This window comes from Sarcophilus harrisii, chromosome 2, assembly GCF_902635505.1.
Source record: "Sarcophilus harrisii chromosome 2, mSarHar1.11, whole genome shotgun sequence".
Classification (NCBI taxonomy): domain Eukaryota; kingdom Metazoa; phylum Chordata; class Mammalia; order Dasyuromorphia; family Dasyuridae; genus Sarcophilus; species Sarcophilus harrisii.
This window is the reverse complement of record NC_045427.1, coordinates 237,104,926-237,118,236: the sequence shown is the minus strand read 5'-3', so window position 1 is coordinate 237,118,236 and position 13,311 is coordinate 237,104,926. Positions and strand designations below refer to the sequence as shown.

At 32.3% G+C, this 13,311-nt stretch overlaps 1 protein-coding gene across 4 annotated transcripts in view; it reads left to right on the top strand.

Annotated features, from left to right (window-relative positions):
* The window catches only part of SYCP2 (synaptonemal complex protein 2), a 114,926-nt gene that overhangs the window by 74,650 nt on the left and 26,965 nt on the right, over positions 1 to 13,311 (top strand). For all 4 annotated transcript variants that reach the window (XM_031951711.1, XM_031951707.1, XM_031951708.1 and 1 more), the window contains 4 exons: positions 2,595 to 2,766; positions 4,087 to 4,124; positions 4,669 to 4,842; positions 12,094 to 12,292. In XM_031951711.1, coding sequence (XP_031807571.1) covers positions 2,595 to 2,766; positions 4,087 to 4,124; positions 4,669 to 4,842; positions 12,094 to 12,292 — 583 coding nt within the window. The remainder of the gene's footprint in view (positions 1 to 2,594; positions 2,767 to 4,086; positions 4,125 to 4,668; positions 4,843 to 12,093; positions 12,293 to 13,311) is intronic.

Below are 13,311 nucleotides of genomic sequence, written 5' to 3'. Positions count from 1 at the left end.
TCTCCAGGCTTCTTTGAAATCATCCTGCTGGTCATTTCTTACAGAACAATAATATTGCATAATATTCATATACCACAATTTATTCAGCCATTCTCCAATTGATGGAATCCACGAATGTCCAGTTTCTGGCGACTACAAAAAGGGCTGCCACAAACATTCTTGACCATACAGGTCCCTTTTCCTTCTTTAAAATCTCTTTGGGTTATAAGCCCAGTAATAACACTGCTGGATCAAAGGATATGCACAGTTTGATAATTTTTGAGCATAGTTCCAAATTGCTCTCCAGAATGGACAGCCAGTTTTTTAAATGAAAATGCTTAGAGATTCATTGTCTAATTTAAGCAGCTTCAGAAGCCAGTCTCAGTGGACATATGTTGGAGAGTAAATATAAAAAGACTAGATAGAAATGGGGCAAAGTATTAAAGGACTTTAAAATGTAGTTGGTTTTAAAATATTTGATCTTGGAGGAAATATAAAGCCTTAGGGATTTATGGTATGGGGATGGGGATGATATGGTCAAACTTGTGGGAAAGATAACTTGGGCAGCTGAGTAGAAAATACACTGAAGCAGGAGCGAGACTTGAGGCAAAGAGACAAACTAGGAAGATATTGCAATCGTCCAAATCTGAAATTACGAGAATCTGCACCAGTGTTAGAGGAGAAAAAGGAGTGTAATGAAAGATTTGAAGGTAGAAGTAATAGGGCCTTGTAATGATTAGAAATGTGGGGTAAGAATGAATTAAAGATGATACTTAAATGCTAAGCTTTATGACTGGGAGGATGATGGAACCCTTGACAACGATAAGGAAGTTTGGAAGAGGGAAGGAAAATAGAATGAGTTCAATTTTGAACAAGTCAAGTTTTAAGTGTCTCAAGGATGTCTAGTTTGAGAAGTCCAATAGGCATTTGGAGATGCAAGTCTGGAGGACAGGAGAGAGATGAGAACTAGATAAGTAGATTTTAATCCCCTGTGATGATATAGTTAAACCTATCAGATTTTGATAAGAAAAGATCCCCAAAAATAATAGTATAGAGGAAAAAGAGAAAGAGGCCCAGGATAAGAATGATTAACATGGAGCTCAAATGAAAAATGAATTTCCTATTTATGGGGAAGCCCTCCAGGATTCTTGTCCTTTGCTAACATTTTGTTATTTGCACCAAATCCCAGGATTTTACAGTCTCCTAAGTGAAATCCATTACCACTTAAAAGAATTTGACATATTTACACATAATATATACTTGTTACATATAATTATACCTATATTTATTACATATAATATTTGTATATATAAAAACTAAACGAAATTGCACACTATTTCAAAGTCCGATTCTTTTTGTACAGCAAAATAACTATTTGGACATGTATACTTATATTGTGTTTAATTTATACTTTAACATATTTAACATGTATTGGGCAGCCTGCCATCTGGGGTAGGGTGGGAGGAAGGAGGGGGAAAATTGGAACAAAAGGTTTGGCAGTTGTCAATGCTGTAAAATTACCCATGCATGTAACTTGTAAATAAAAAGCTATAATAAAAAGTAAAGAAAAACTAAGCAAGATAAAAATGTCTGTTCACATCATGATATGTATTTCTATGAACAGCTTATAGAGCAGGGGTCCTCACATTTTTTAAATAGGGGGTCAGTTGACTGTCCCTCAGACTGTTGGAGGGCCGGACTGTAGTAAAAACAAAAACTTTGTTTTGTGGGCCTTTAAATAAAAAAACTTCATAGCCCTGGGTGAGGGGGATAAATGTCCTCAGCTGCTGCATCTGGCCCCCGGGCCATAGTTTGAGGACCCCTGCTATACAGTCAATTGTTAAGTGCATGTATCTTGGAGAAACAATACAAATGAATAGTGTTGGGATCTAGGATTGAGCACAGGCTAGATTGCTTTAGTGATTTTTGGCAAATACATGAAACAAGTTTCTCTCCAAAACAGAAACCCATCTTTGTTATAGTACAGTGCTTTCAGTGATGATATATGACAGCAAATTACAGAATACAAAAGTTTTCAAAGAATTCATAGTTTGAAATCATTGAAAGGGTAATGGAAAGATACTTGGTGGGCATCAGTGAGCTTAGCTTAACATATTAGTAATTCAGAACTGTGCTAGGAAATTCACATAAAATATGTTGTAAAGGAAATGTGTGACCAGAACGTATAGTAGGCCAATCATGCATATGTTGTAAGAATAAGGTAAATTTGAACCTATCTATTCATTTGGTGTCCACACAATTTCTAGGCATATAGAGAAAGACCTCTAGTATGTTGGTTAAACCTCTTATAGAAGACATTGATAACTGTTACACCAAATGAGATATAATTGTGATCTACACTACTGGAGGAATTCTCATATTGATGAGATGACAGATCTACAAAAATATCAAAATAACAATTCAACCAATTATTTTAGACCTAAGTCAGATACATTGGCAAACTTAATAATAAAATTATCCAATGCTTTACTGAACAATGAGAAATATTTTAAGAGTATATATTTTCAAGTTTAGTTCTGCTCATTAATTTATACTATATTCAGTGCTTCTTAATATGGTTCACACAAATAATTTTCTATTATGTTTTCTTTTAGACTAGAACAAATCACAGGAAGCATCTCTTTAGTGACACAGACACAGACTATAGAGGTGATGACAGCAAGACTGATATTAGTTGGCTAAAAGAATCAAATAAAAAACCCAAACCTCAACTGGTAGATTATAGCAGAAATAAAAAAGTGAAGAAACCTCAAAATATGCGATCAAGTAAGAAATTATTTGAGAAAATATCTAGTTTTTTCATTTTTTGTGATTTTATCACCTAAGTTTTATTTTTTCTAAGGTATTTAAAATTTTTGTATTTTCCAAATATTACTTTTTATTTTATTTTCATGCTTTGGCTTATTAAGAGACACAATATTCCATAGTAAATAGACAACTTTGGAATCAGAACTACCCAGGTCTAGGCTCTACTACAAACTTGCTTTGTGATTTTGTCAAATCACTTAAACTTCTCAATGCCTCTAAGCAATATTTAATCTGTATTGTAGAAGTTTCCTCACCAGGAACTTTCTAGGATAAGCTATTAAAACTTAAAACTGCAAAAAGACTTTTGGGATACCCAGGATACCAATTTTCATCTTTTCTTTCTTTTATATTTTTTAAGGTCCTTTACAATCTCACTGCTCAGGATTCAGATTCTGATTACTATACCCACTCATCTGACTGAAGTTTAATATTTTTTTTCTTTTTTTTGCTTCTAGAAGTTGCATGAGGGACAATAAGTCCTATATTGCAGAATTCATGATTTCCCCAGCTCCCCCCCCCTATTAATACTGGCATTCAGAATCTCTTTTCAAGTGTGTACTGATGAAGAAACAGACTATGGAAACATATAAAGAATTAAGAACCAAAACACAGCAAGTCATACCCTTTAGAAAAGAGTAGAAGGGATCTATTTTATAGATAGATTTTTATTAGGGTGTCTGTGAACATGAATGAGAAAATTATATTTTTCTAATATCTCTAACTAGAATTTAATATTTCTTTTGATTATTTAAAAACGTTTTGTAAAGCAAAAGTAGGCCCATGACACACAAAAAGGTTAAGAAATCCTACTTCAGGATAATTTTGAGAATAAAACATTTTAAAAAATCATTTTGAAATATATTAATGATCATGTAATTCCATAGTTAATATTAAATTCTTCGTTCTAATTTGGTTTTCAAATTCATGTCCTTTGGTGTGGGCAGTGCTATAAAATCTAGACATACCTATATTATGATGGGACACCAGAGTAGAGCTTTTAAAGAGTAAAGAAAGTAAAGTAATAATTTGGTGATATCTATGAACTCCAATCTTATTAATATTCTTAAAGGTTACCTATTGCCATTTTTAAAAACTTAGTCTGAATGGTTGAAAAGTGATTTTTAAATATCAAACTGTATTCTTGTTATCTGAATTTATAGATGATAAAATCTAAATGGCGTTTGACTTACTGAAATGTTAAGTGAAACCATTGGTACTTTTGGTATTAATTTTTACTTACTAAAATTTTTAACTACACAAAATTTTCCTCATTTTCAGGTCTATCAGGAGAAGTGAAACTACCAAAATCTAAGAAGGTAAAACTTTTTATTGATACATTACATGCTCTTCTGTCACCAAAAATATTGTATGATTTCTCTGAACTTTTAACCATTGCATATCTCTAGAGATTCCTTCTGTCTTTTGTTTACTCTGATTTCCTCTTTAATTATTCGAGATTCACTATTGAAGCACTATCTGAGCTTTATGAGCAAGTACTATTACTGATGCATTTTATTTTCTCCATTTTCACAAGCTATCAGGTTTTTATAAAATCTTTTAGTTATGATTTAAAACTATTTTAAAGAATAGTTAATTGAAATAAAATTATCAGTTATTTCAGGAAAAAAGAAAAGAAAATTGTAGAAAATGGACCAAGATCAGAAATTTTTAAAATTATCATTTTAGCAAGAATATAGTTGCATGTACAAGTATATAATTTTTTTCCAATTATTAATATAACTTTTATCTCTGTATAAACATTACACATCTTGCTAAAATGATAATTTTTCTCACAAAAATATAGAACAGTTTTAGCTCAAATTATGATTGATCTACTAATATTAATTAATTTTATCCCAGGCACAAAATACAGATCTCAAGGTAGATCAAAGAATCACAGAAACAACAAGACCCCAACGTCCTCGAAGAGCAGGACTAGTTAAAAAAAACTATAAAGATTTCTCAAATTCAGAATCAGAAAGTGAAGAAGAATCGTTACCAGTTGTCCTCAGTAAAGAGAAATTAGAAGTTCAGGTAAATAGTTTCAATTAAAGTTATTAAATATTTTTACAAATGTTTAAAAATAATTGAGTCTCTGCAACCTGGAGCTATGCCCAAAGGGCTATCAAACTGTGCATACCTTTTGACCGAGCAGTGCCACTACTGGTTCTGTATCTCAAGGAAGTCATATAGAAGGGGAAAAGATCCACCTGTGCAAAATGTTTGTTGCAGCTCTTTTTGTGGTAGCAAAAATTTGGAAAATGAGGAGATGCGCATCAGTTGGGGAATGGCTAAATAAGTTGTAGTATATGAACAGTATTATTGTTTTATAAAAAATGATAAATAAAGTGATTTTAGAAAGGCCTGGAAAGATTTACATGAACTGTTGCTGAGCAAAACAAGCAGAACTAACTATAAATTGTACACAAAAACAGTAAGAATGTGTGATGATTAGTTATTAAAATCATGGTGCTTCTCAATGGCTCATTGAATCAAAGCAACCCCAATAGACTTGGACAGAAAATGCCATCTGCATCCAGAAAAAGAACTATGAAGATTGAATATAAATCAACACATGCTATGTTCACTTCTTTTTTTCTGGTTTTTTTTTTCCTTTTTCTCCCATAGTTTTCCCCTTTTTCTCTGATTTTTCTCTCTCAACATGATTCATAAAACAATGTTCATTAAAAATAAATAAACTAAGTGGAAGAAAAAAAGAAAGACCGGTTTCTTTCAGGCTTCTATCTCACAGGGCTTTTTCTTCCTGTTTTTAATATATGAAAGTAATAACTTGACCAACCATCATTTAGTAAGCACTTGGAAACGTTTTTTATTTGATATAATCAAAATTTTCAATTTTGTAGTCAATCGTGGTCTCTAGTTCTTCTTTGGTCATAAATTCCTTCCTCTTCCACAGGTCTGAGAGGTAAACTATTCTATGCTCTTCCAATTTATTTATGATCTCATTCTTTATGCCTAGATCATGAACCCATTTTGACCTTATCTTGGTGTACGGTGTTAAGTGTGGGTCAGTGCCTAGTTTCTGCCATACTCATTTCCAATTTTCCCAGCAATTTTTGTCAAATAATGCATTCTTATCCCAAAAACTGGGGTCTTTGGGTTTGTCAAACACTAGATAATTAAGGTTATTGGCTGGGGAACGTTTTTTAAAATGGATTTTTATTAATATCTTTTTTACACCACCAAAATTTTCCCCAGAAGCCCTCCCCTTTTTCTTTCCTAGAAAGCTATCTTATAATAATAAATAATAAAAGATTTTAAAAAGAGAAAAAAATCACCAAAACTTGAATACATTTTAAAAGTCTATGTATGTGCAACATTCAACACTTGTGGAACTTCTCAATTGTCCAAAGGAGGTTTTTTCTTTTTATCTCTCTTCTCTGAAATTGTGCTAGTTTTTTATATTTTTGCAGCATTCACTTAGATTTTTTTTAAATGTTTATTTCATTGCTATAGTTGTGTGTATGTATATGTGTGTGATTATATATATATATATATATATATATATATATATATATATATATATTTGCTCTGCTTACTTTACTCTTCAATAGTTAATGGAATTTTTTTATTATTATTATAACTTTTTATTTACAGAACATATGCATGGGTAATTTTTCAACATTGACCCTTACAAAACCTTCTGTTCCCACTTTTCCCCTCTTTCCCCCCATCCCCTCCTCTAGATAGCAGGTAATACAATACATGTTAAATATGTTAAAGTATATGTTAAATGCAATATATGTATACATATTTATACTGTTATCTTGTTGCCCAAGAGAAATCTAATCTAGAAAGAAGGTTAAAAAAAAAACCTGAGAAGGAAAGCAAAAATGCAAGTAAATAATAACAGAAAGAGTGGAAATACTATGTTGTGGTCCACACTCATTTCCCATAGTTATCTCTCTGGGTGTAGCTGATTGTCTTCATTACTGAACAATTGGAACTGATTTGGATTGTTGAAGAGAGCCACGTCCATCAGAACTGATCATCATATAGTGTTGTTGTTGAAGTGTATAATGATCTCCTGGTTCTGCTCATTTGACTTAGCATAAATTCATGTAAGTCTCTCCAGACCTCTCTGAAATCATCCTGCTGGTCCAAAATTGTTGGACAACAATATTCCATAACATTCATATACCACAGTTTATTCAACCATTCTCCAATTGATGGGTATCCATTCAATTTCCAGTTTCTAGCCACTACAAAGAGGGCTGCCAGAAACATTTTTGCACATATGAGTCCCTTTCCCTTCTTCAAGATCTCTTTGGGATATAAGCAGTAATACTGCTGGATCAAAGGGTATGCACAGTTTGATAACTTTTTGAGCACAGTTCCAAATTGCTCTCCAGAATGGTTGGATGCATTCACAATTCCACCAACAATGTATTGTGTCCCAGTTTTCCCACATCCCTTGCAACAACATTCTTCATTATTCTTTCCTATCATCTTAACCAATGTGAGAGGTATGGTGGTATCTCAGAGTTGTCTTAGTTTGCATTTCTTTGATCAGTAGTGATTTGGAGCACCTTTTCATGAGGTTACAAATGGTTTCAATTTTTTCACCTGAAAATTGTTTGTTCATATCCTTTAACCATATATCAATTGGAGAATGGCTTGATTTCTTATAAATTTGAGTCAATTCTCTATATATTTTGGAAATGAGCCCTTTATCAGAACCTTTGACTGTAAAAATGTTTTTCCAGTTTATTGCTTCCCTTCTAATGTTGTCTGTATTAGTTTTATTTGTTCAAAAACTTTTTAACTTAATATAATCACAATTTTCTATTTTGTGATCAGTAATGATCTCTAGTTCTCCTTTGGTCATAAATTCCTTCCTTCTCCACAGGTCTGATTGGTAAACTATCCTATGTTCTTCCAATTTATTTATAATCTCATTTTTTATGTCTGAATCATGAACCCATTTTGATCTTATCTTTTATGTATGGTTTTAGGTGCGGGTCAATGCCTAAGTTTCTGCCTTACTAGCTTCCAATTTTCCCAGCAGTTTTTGTCAAATAGTGAATTCTTATCCCAAAAGCTGGCATCTTTTGGTTTGTCAAACACTAGATTGCTATAGTTATTGATGATTTTGTCCTGTGAATCTAACCTATTCCATTGATCAACTAAGTTATTTCTTAGCCAATAACAAATGGTTTTGATGACTGCTACTTTATAATATAGTTTTAAATCTGATACAGCTAGGCCACCTTCATTTGATTTTATTTTTCATTAGTTCCCTTGAAATTCTTGACCTTTTGTTGTTATTTTTTCTAGATCAGTAAAATAGTTTCTTTTGAGTTTTGATTGGTATAGCACTAAATAAATAGATTAGGTAGTATTGTCATCTTTATTATATTCACTTGACATATCTAAGAGCACTTAATGTTTTTCCAATTGTTTAGATCTGACTTTATTTGTGTGGAAAATGTTTTGTAGTTTTGCTCATATAGTTCCTGACTTTCCCTTGGAAGATAGATTCCCAAATATTTCATACTATCTACAACTATTTTAAATGGAATTTCTTTTTGTACCTCTTGCTGTTGGATTTTGTTAGTGATGTATAAAAATGCTGATGATTTTTGTGGGTTAATTTTGTATCCTGCAACTTTGCTAAAGTTGTGGATTATTTCTAATAGGTTTTTAGTAGATTCTCTGGGGTTCTTTAAGTATACCATCATATCCTGCAAAGAGTGATAATTTGGTTTCCTCTACCTACTCTAATTCCTTTAATCTCTTTTTCATTTCTTATTGCCAAAGCTAGCGTTTCTAATACAATATTGAATAGTAATGGTGATAGTGGGCAACCTTTGTTTCATTCCTGATCTTATGGAATGGTTCCAGTTTATCCCCATTACATATGATGTTTACTGGTGGTTTTAAATAGATGCTACTGACTATTTTAAGGAAAAGCCCATTTATTTCTATACTCTTTAGTGTTTTTAATAGGAATGGGTGTTGGATTTTATCAAATGGTTTTTCTTAATCTATTGAAATGATCATATGTTCTTTGTTAATTTAGATATTGATATAGTCAATTATGCTAATAGTTTTCCTAATATTGAACCAGCCCTGCATTCCTGGTATAAATCCTACTTAGTCATGATGTATTATGCTGGGGATGATTTTCTGTAATCTCTTTGCTAATATTTCATTTAAGATTTTTGCAACAATATTCATTAGGGAGATGGTCTATAATTTTCTTTCTCTGTTTTCGTCCTACCTGGTTTAGGTATCAGTACCATGTCTGTGTCATAAAAGGAATTTGGTAGGACTCCTTCATTCCCTATTTTTTCACATAGCATTGGAGTTAATTATTCTTTAAATGTTTGGTAGAATTGACATAAATCCATCTGGTCCTGGGGATTTTTTTCTTAGGGAGTTGATTAATAACTTGTTCTATTTCTTTTTCTAAAATAGGACTGTTTAAGCAATTTACTTTCTCCTCTGTTAATCTGAGCAGCCTATATTTTTGAAGGTATTCATCCATTTCATTTAGGTTATCAAATTTATTGACAAAAAGTTGGGCAAAGTAATTCCAAATTATTCCTCTAATTTCCTCTTTTCTCTTTTTTCCCCTACTTTTCTCTTTCCTTTCCTCTTTATTCCCCTCCCCTGTATTAAACTTAGGAGCACCACTTTCCTCACACAGCCCTCCTGCTTTAGAATTCTTTCCCCTTTCTTAAACCTTTCCCCTACTATTTCTGTATTCCTTTCTATTTTGCCTACCCCTTCTTCTTTCTGCTTTTTCCCTCTCACTTTTCAATGAGATGGGAGAAGTTTCTTTATAAACAAAATATGTCTAATATTTTCTCTTTGAGCCAAATCTGATGAGTAAGATTCACACAATGTTCATCCTCTTCTCTTCTTTCCCTCAGATACAATAGGTTTCCTTTGTCTCTTTGTGAGATGTAATTTCCCTCTTTTTACCCCTACTTTTCTTTTTTTTTCTGGTATAATCTCCTTTCCACCTCTAGTTCCTTTTCTATATTATAACAGTAAAATCGAATTATTATACATGTACTCTCTATATATGCCCATAATAGAAATACCATTCTCAAGAATTCCTTTTACCTTTTTATGCTTCTCTAGAGTCCTATATTTGGAGGTCAATTTTTTTTGTTTGTTTGTTTAGCTGTGGTTTTTTCATCAGAAATAAATGGAATTCACCTGTTTCATTGAATGCCCATCTTCTTCCCTGGAAGAAAATGCTCAGTTTAGCTGGGTAATTTATTCTTGGCTACATTCCAAGTTCCTTTGCCTTTTGGAATATCAGATTTCAGGCCCTTCAATCCTTTAATGTGGATGCTGCTAGATCCTGAGTAACCCTTATTGTGGCTCCTCAGGATTTGAATTATTTTTTTTTCTGGCTGCTTATAATATTTTTTCCTTGGTCCAGTAGTTCTGGCATTTACACAATATTCCTTGGACTATTAATTTTGGGGTCTCTTTCAAGAGGTGTTTGATGAATTCTCTTTCAATGGCTATTTTACCTTCTGATTCTATGATATCTGGGCAGTTTTCTTTGATGATTTCCTGAAAAATAGTGTCTAGGCTCTTTTTTTCCGTCATGATTTTTAAGGAGTCCAATAATCCTTAGATTATAATCTCTCCTAGGTCTATTTTCCAGGTCTGTTGTTTTCCCAAATAGGTATTTAACATTTTTCTTTTTTTTTTTTTCATTTTTTTGGTTTTACTTGACTGATTCTTGATGTCTTCTAGAATCATTCATTTCCATTTGTTTAGTTCTGATTTTTAATGAATTATTTTTTCATTTACTTTATTTCTTTTTGTATTTGTCCAACTGAGTTTTTAAATGAGTTGTTTTGTTCTATGGAATTTTTTTCCATTCACCAATTTTTTTTTTAAGGATCTTTTTTTTTGTTTTTTTTTTTTTTCTAATTCACAACTTCTGTTTTCCTGGGAGTTCTTTACCTTTTTCATTTCACATTTCAGGGAGTTGTTTTCTTTTTCCACTTTAACAAATCTTTCTTTTAATGAGTTATATTCATTTCCCCAACTCTCTTGCAGAGTTTTCCTTTCCTTTCCCCCTTTTTCTAGTTCTCTTTTAAGATCCTTTTTAATTTCTTCTAGGAGAGCTTTGTGTGGTGGGGACTAGGTTATATCACCCTTTGGGGCTTCATCTAGAGACAATCTGCTTTTAGTCTCCTCAGAGTCTGAAATCTGTTCTCTTTCACTATAGAAGCTATCTATTTTTAGAGCTAGTTTTGCCTTTTTACTCATTTAAAAAAAAAAGTTGGGGTCTTCTTTTGGGGTAATGAGGGCTTTCCAAGCTTCCTCAACAGGCATCAGGAAGTGTCAGCGAAACGGCAGCCGCTGCGCTGCAATCAGCTGCACTGGATCACACTGAGTCATTCAGGTGCTGGGTGGGTGTAGCCAGGTCTCATGACACTCTGGCGCTTTGGGGCTCTTTACCCTCTGCATTTGTGGTGGAAATTTAATAACTTCTCTGCTGATCTACTGGCTTGAAACCAGAGCAGAGTAGCCAACACTGTGGTAGAGTCTTCCTCACACCCCGCTCCCAGACCTATTCTCTACTCCTGGAGGCAACAACCTCATTAAATTTTCTCAATTCCATATTTCTTTCTGAAATGAACTCTCACATGATAAGTCAACTTAAATTATTTTGGATTTTGATAGTTATTCAATTTTTTTTTTACAATGCTTTCCATTTTTTTCATTTTTGAAGGGAAGATTAACAACAGGAAGTCAGACATTCATTGGAATATGAGTATGGAATAAAGTTTACTTTTTATGTTTCACATTTGAAAATATAAACAAATTATTTGGTTTCTTAGTTGATTGGTATATGCTTTTTATAATATTTATTTTAAAATCTATAACATTGACAAATAAGTTTACCAATTCCTAGAAAAGTAAAAATTGATCCAAAGTTGCCATTAGTTTAAAAAAATAAGATTGGGACCACTATTTTAGATAAATAAGCTTTTATATTAATCTTTATATGAAGTTCCTTATATTCAAATGATATTGCTGTTTTTAAGGGAAATTGAAAAAATCATGTGGTACATTTGTTCTGTTCAAATGCAGAAAGCCATTAAGATATGGAAATCAGATCTAAGACTTACATTTCCTTATGATGTCCTACATTATGTCAAAGTTCATACTCTTGTCATTAAATTATTAGTTTTTAATAAAATTAAGTATATTCTATTCATTATGTTAAAATTATTCATTCCAATAAAACATTTCAAAATATAATTTTTTGTTTTGCTTTTTTAGGTTACAAATATGCGTAACAAAAGTAAAACCACAAAACAATTGAAAAAAGGCCAACATGCTATTTCTGCTGAAACACAAGAGGAAATATCAAAGGGAGGGAAAAAATCATCTGAAGTAAAAGATTATATAAGAGAAAAAAGACTTGACTCATCACCGATTCCTTTATCTGGAAGCCCTGCATCTATAGAAATAATGAGATGTTAGTGTCATTTTTCTTTTTGTAGATTTTCTGGTTCCCATTATCTCTAATTTATTCCTATGACTACAATTACATTAATGAAAAATGCATTGAGAAGTTTCTGTATTAGAGATGGTAAATTAATTTTTGTATTTTGAGTATCATATTATGATTAATTTTTACTAAATATAGTCATGGTAAATTTTTACTTTGATAATTAGTAAAAAGTTTTAATTAGCTAAGACATTTGGATGATTCTCATCAGAGTAGATACTCTCCTCACTTTGTGTCATAATTCCATGCTTTCTCACTCTAATTTTTGTCTTGCTTTTCAAGAAATCTTCCTTAGGATATATACTCAATATTCTCTCTTTTTTTTTTTTAATAGCCTTTTATTTACAGGATATATGCATGGGTAACTTTACAGCATTAACAATTACCAAACCTCTTGTTCCAATTTTTCACCTCTTACCCCCCCACCCCCTCCCCTAGATGGCAGGATGACCAGTAGATGTTAAATATATTAAAATATAAATTAGATACACAATAAGTATACATGACCAAAACGTTATTTTGCTGTAGAAAAAGAATCAGACTCTGAAATATTGTACAATTAGCTTGTGAAGGAAATCAAAAATGCAGGTGTGCATAAATATAGAGATTGGGAATTCAATGTAATGGTTTTTAGTCATCTCCCAGAGTTCTTTCTCTGGGCGTAGCTGGTTCAGTTCATTACTGCTCCTTTGGAAATGATTTGGTTGATCTCGTTGCTGAGGATGGCCTGGTCCATCAGAACTGGTCATCATATGGTATTGTTGTTGAAGTATATAATGATCTCCTGGTCCTGCTCATTTCACTCAGCATCAGTTCGTGTAAGTCTCTCCAGGCCTTTCTGAAATTATCCTGTATACTCAATATTCTCAAGGCTTGCATGTAATTCTTTTAATATTTCTTAGACATTAATGAATACCCAAGATTTTATACACTCCTGCATTTCTGACTTATGTGTTTTTGAGTACATCACTACCTTGCTTCTCAGT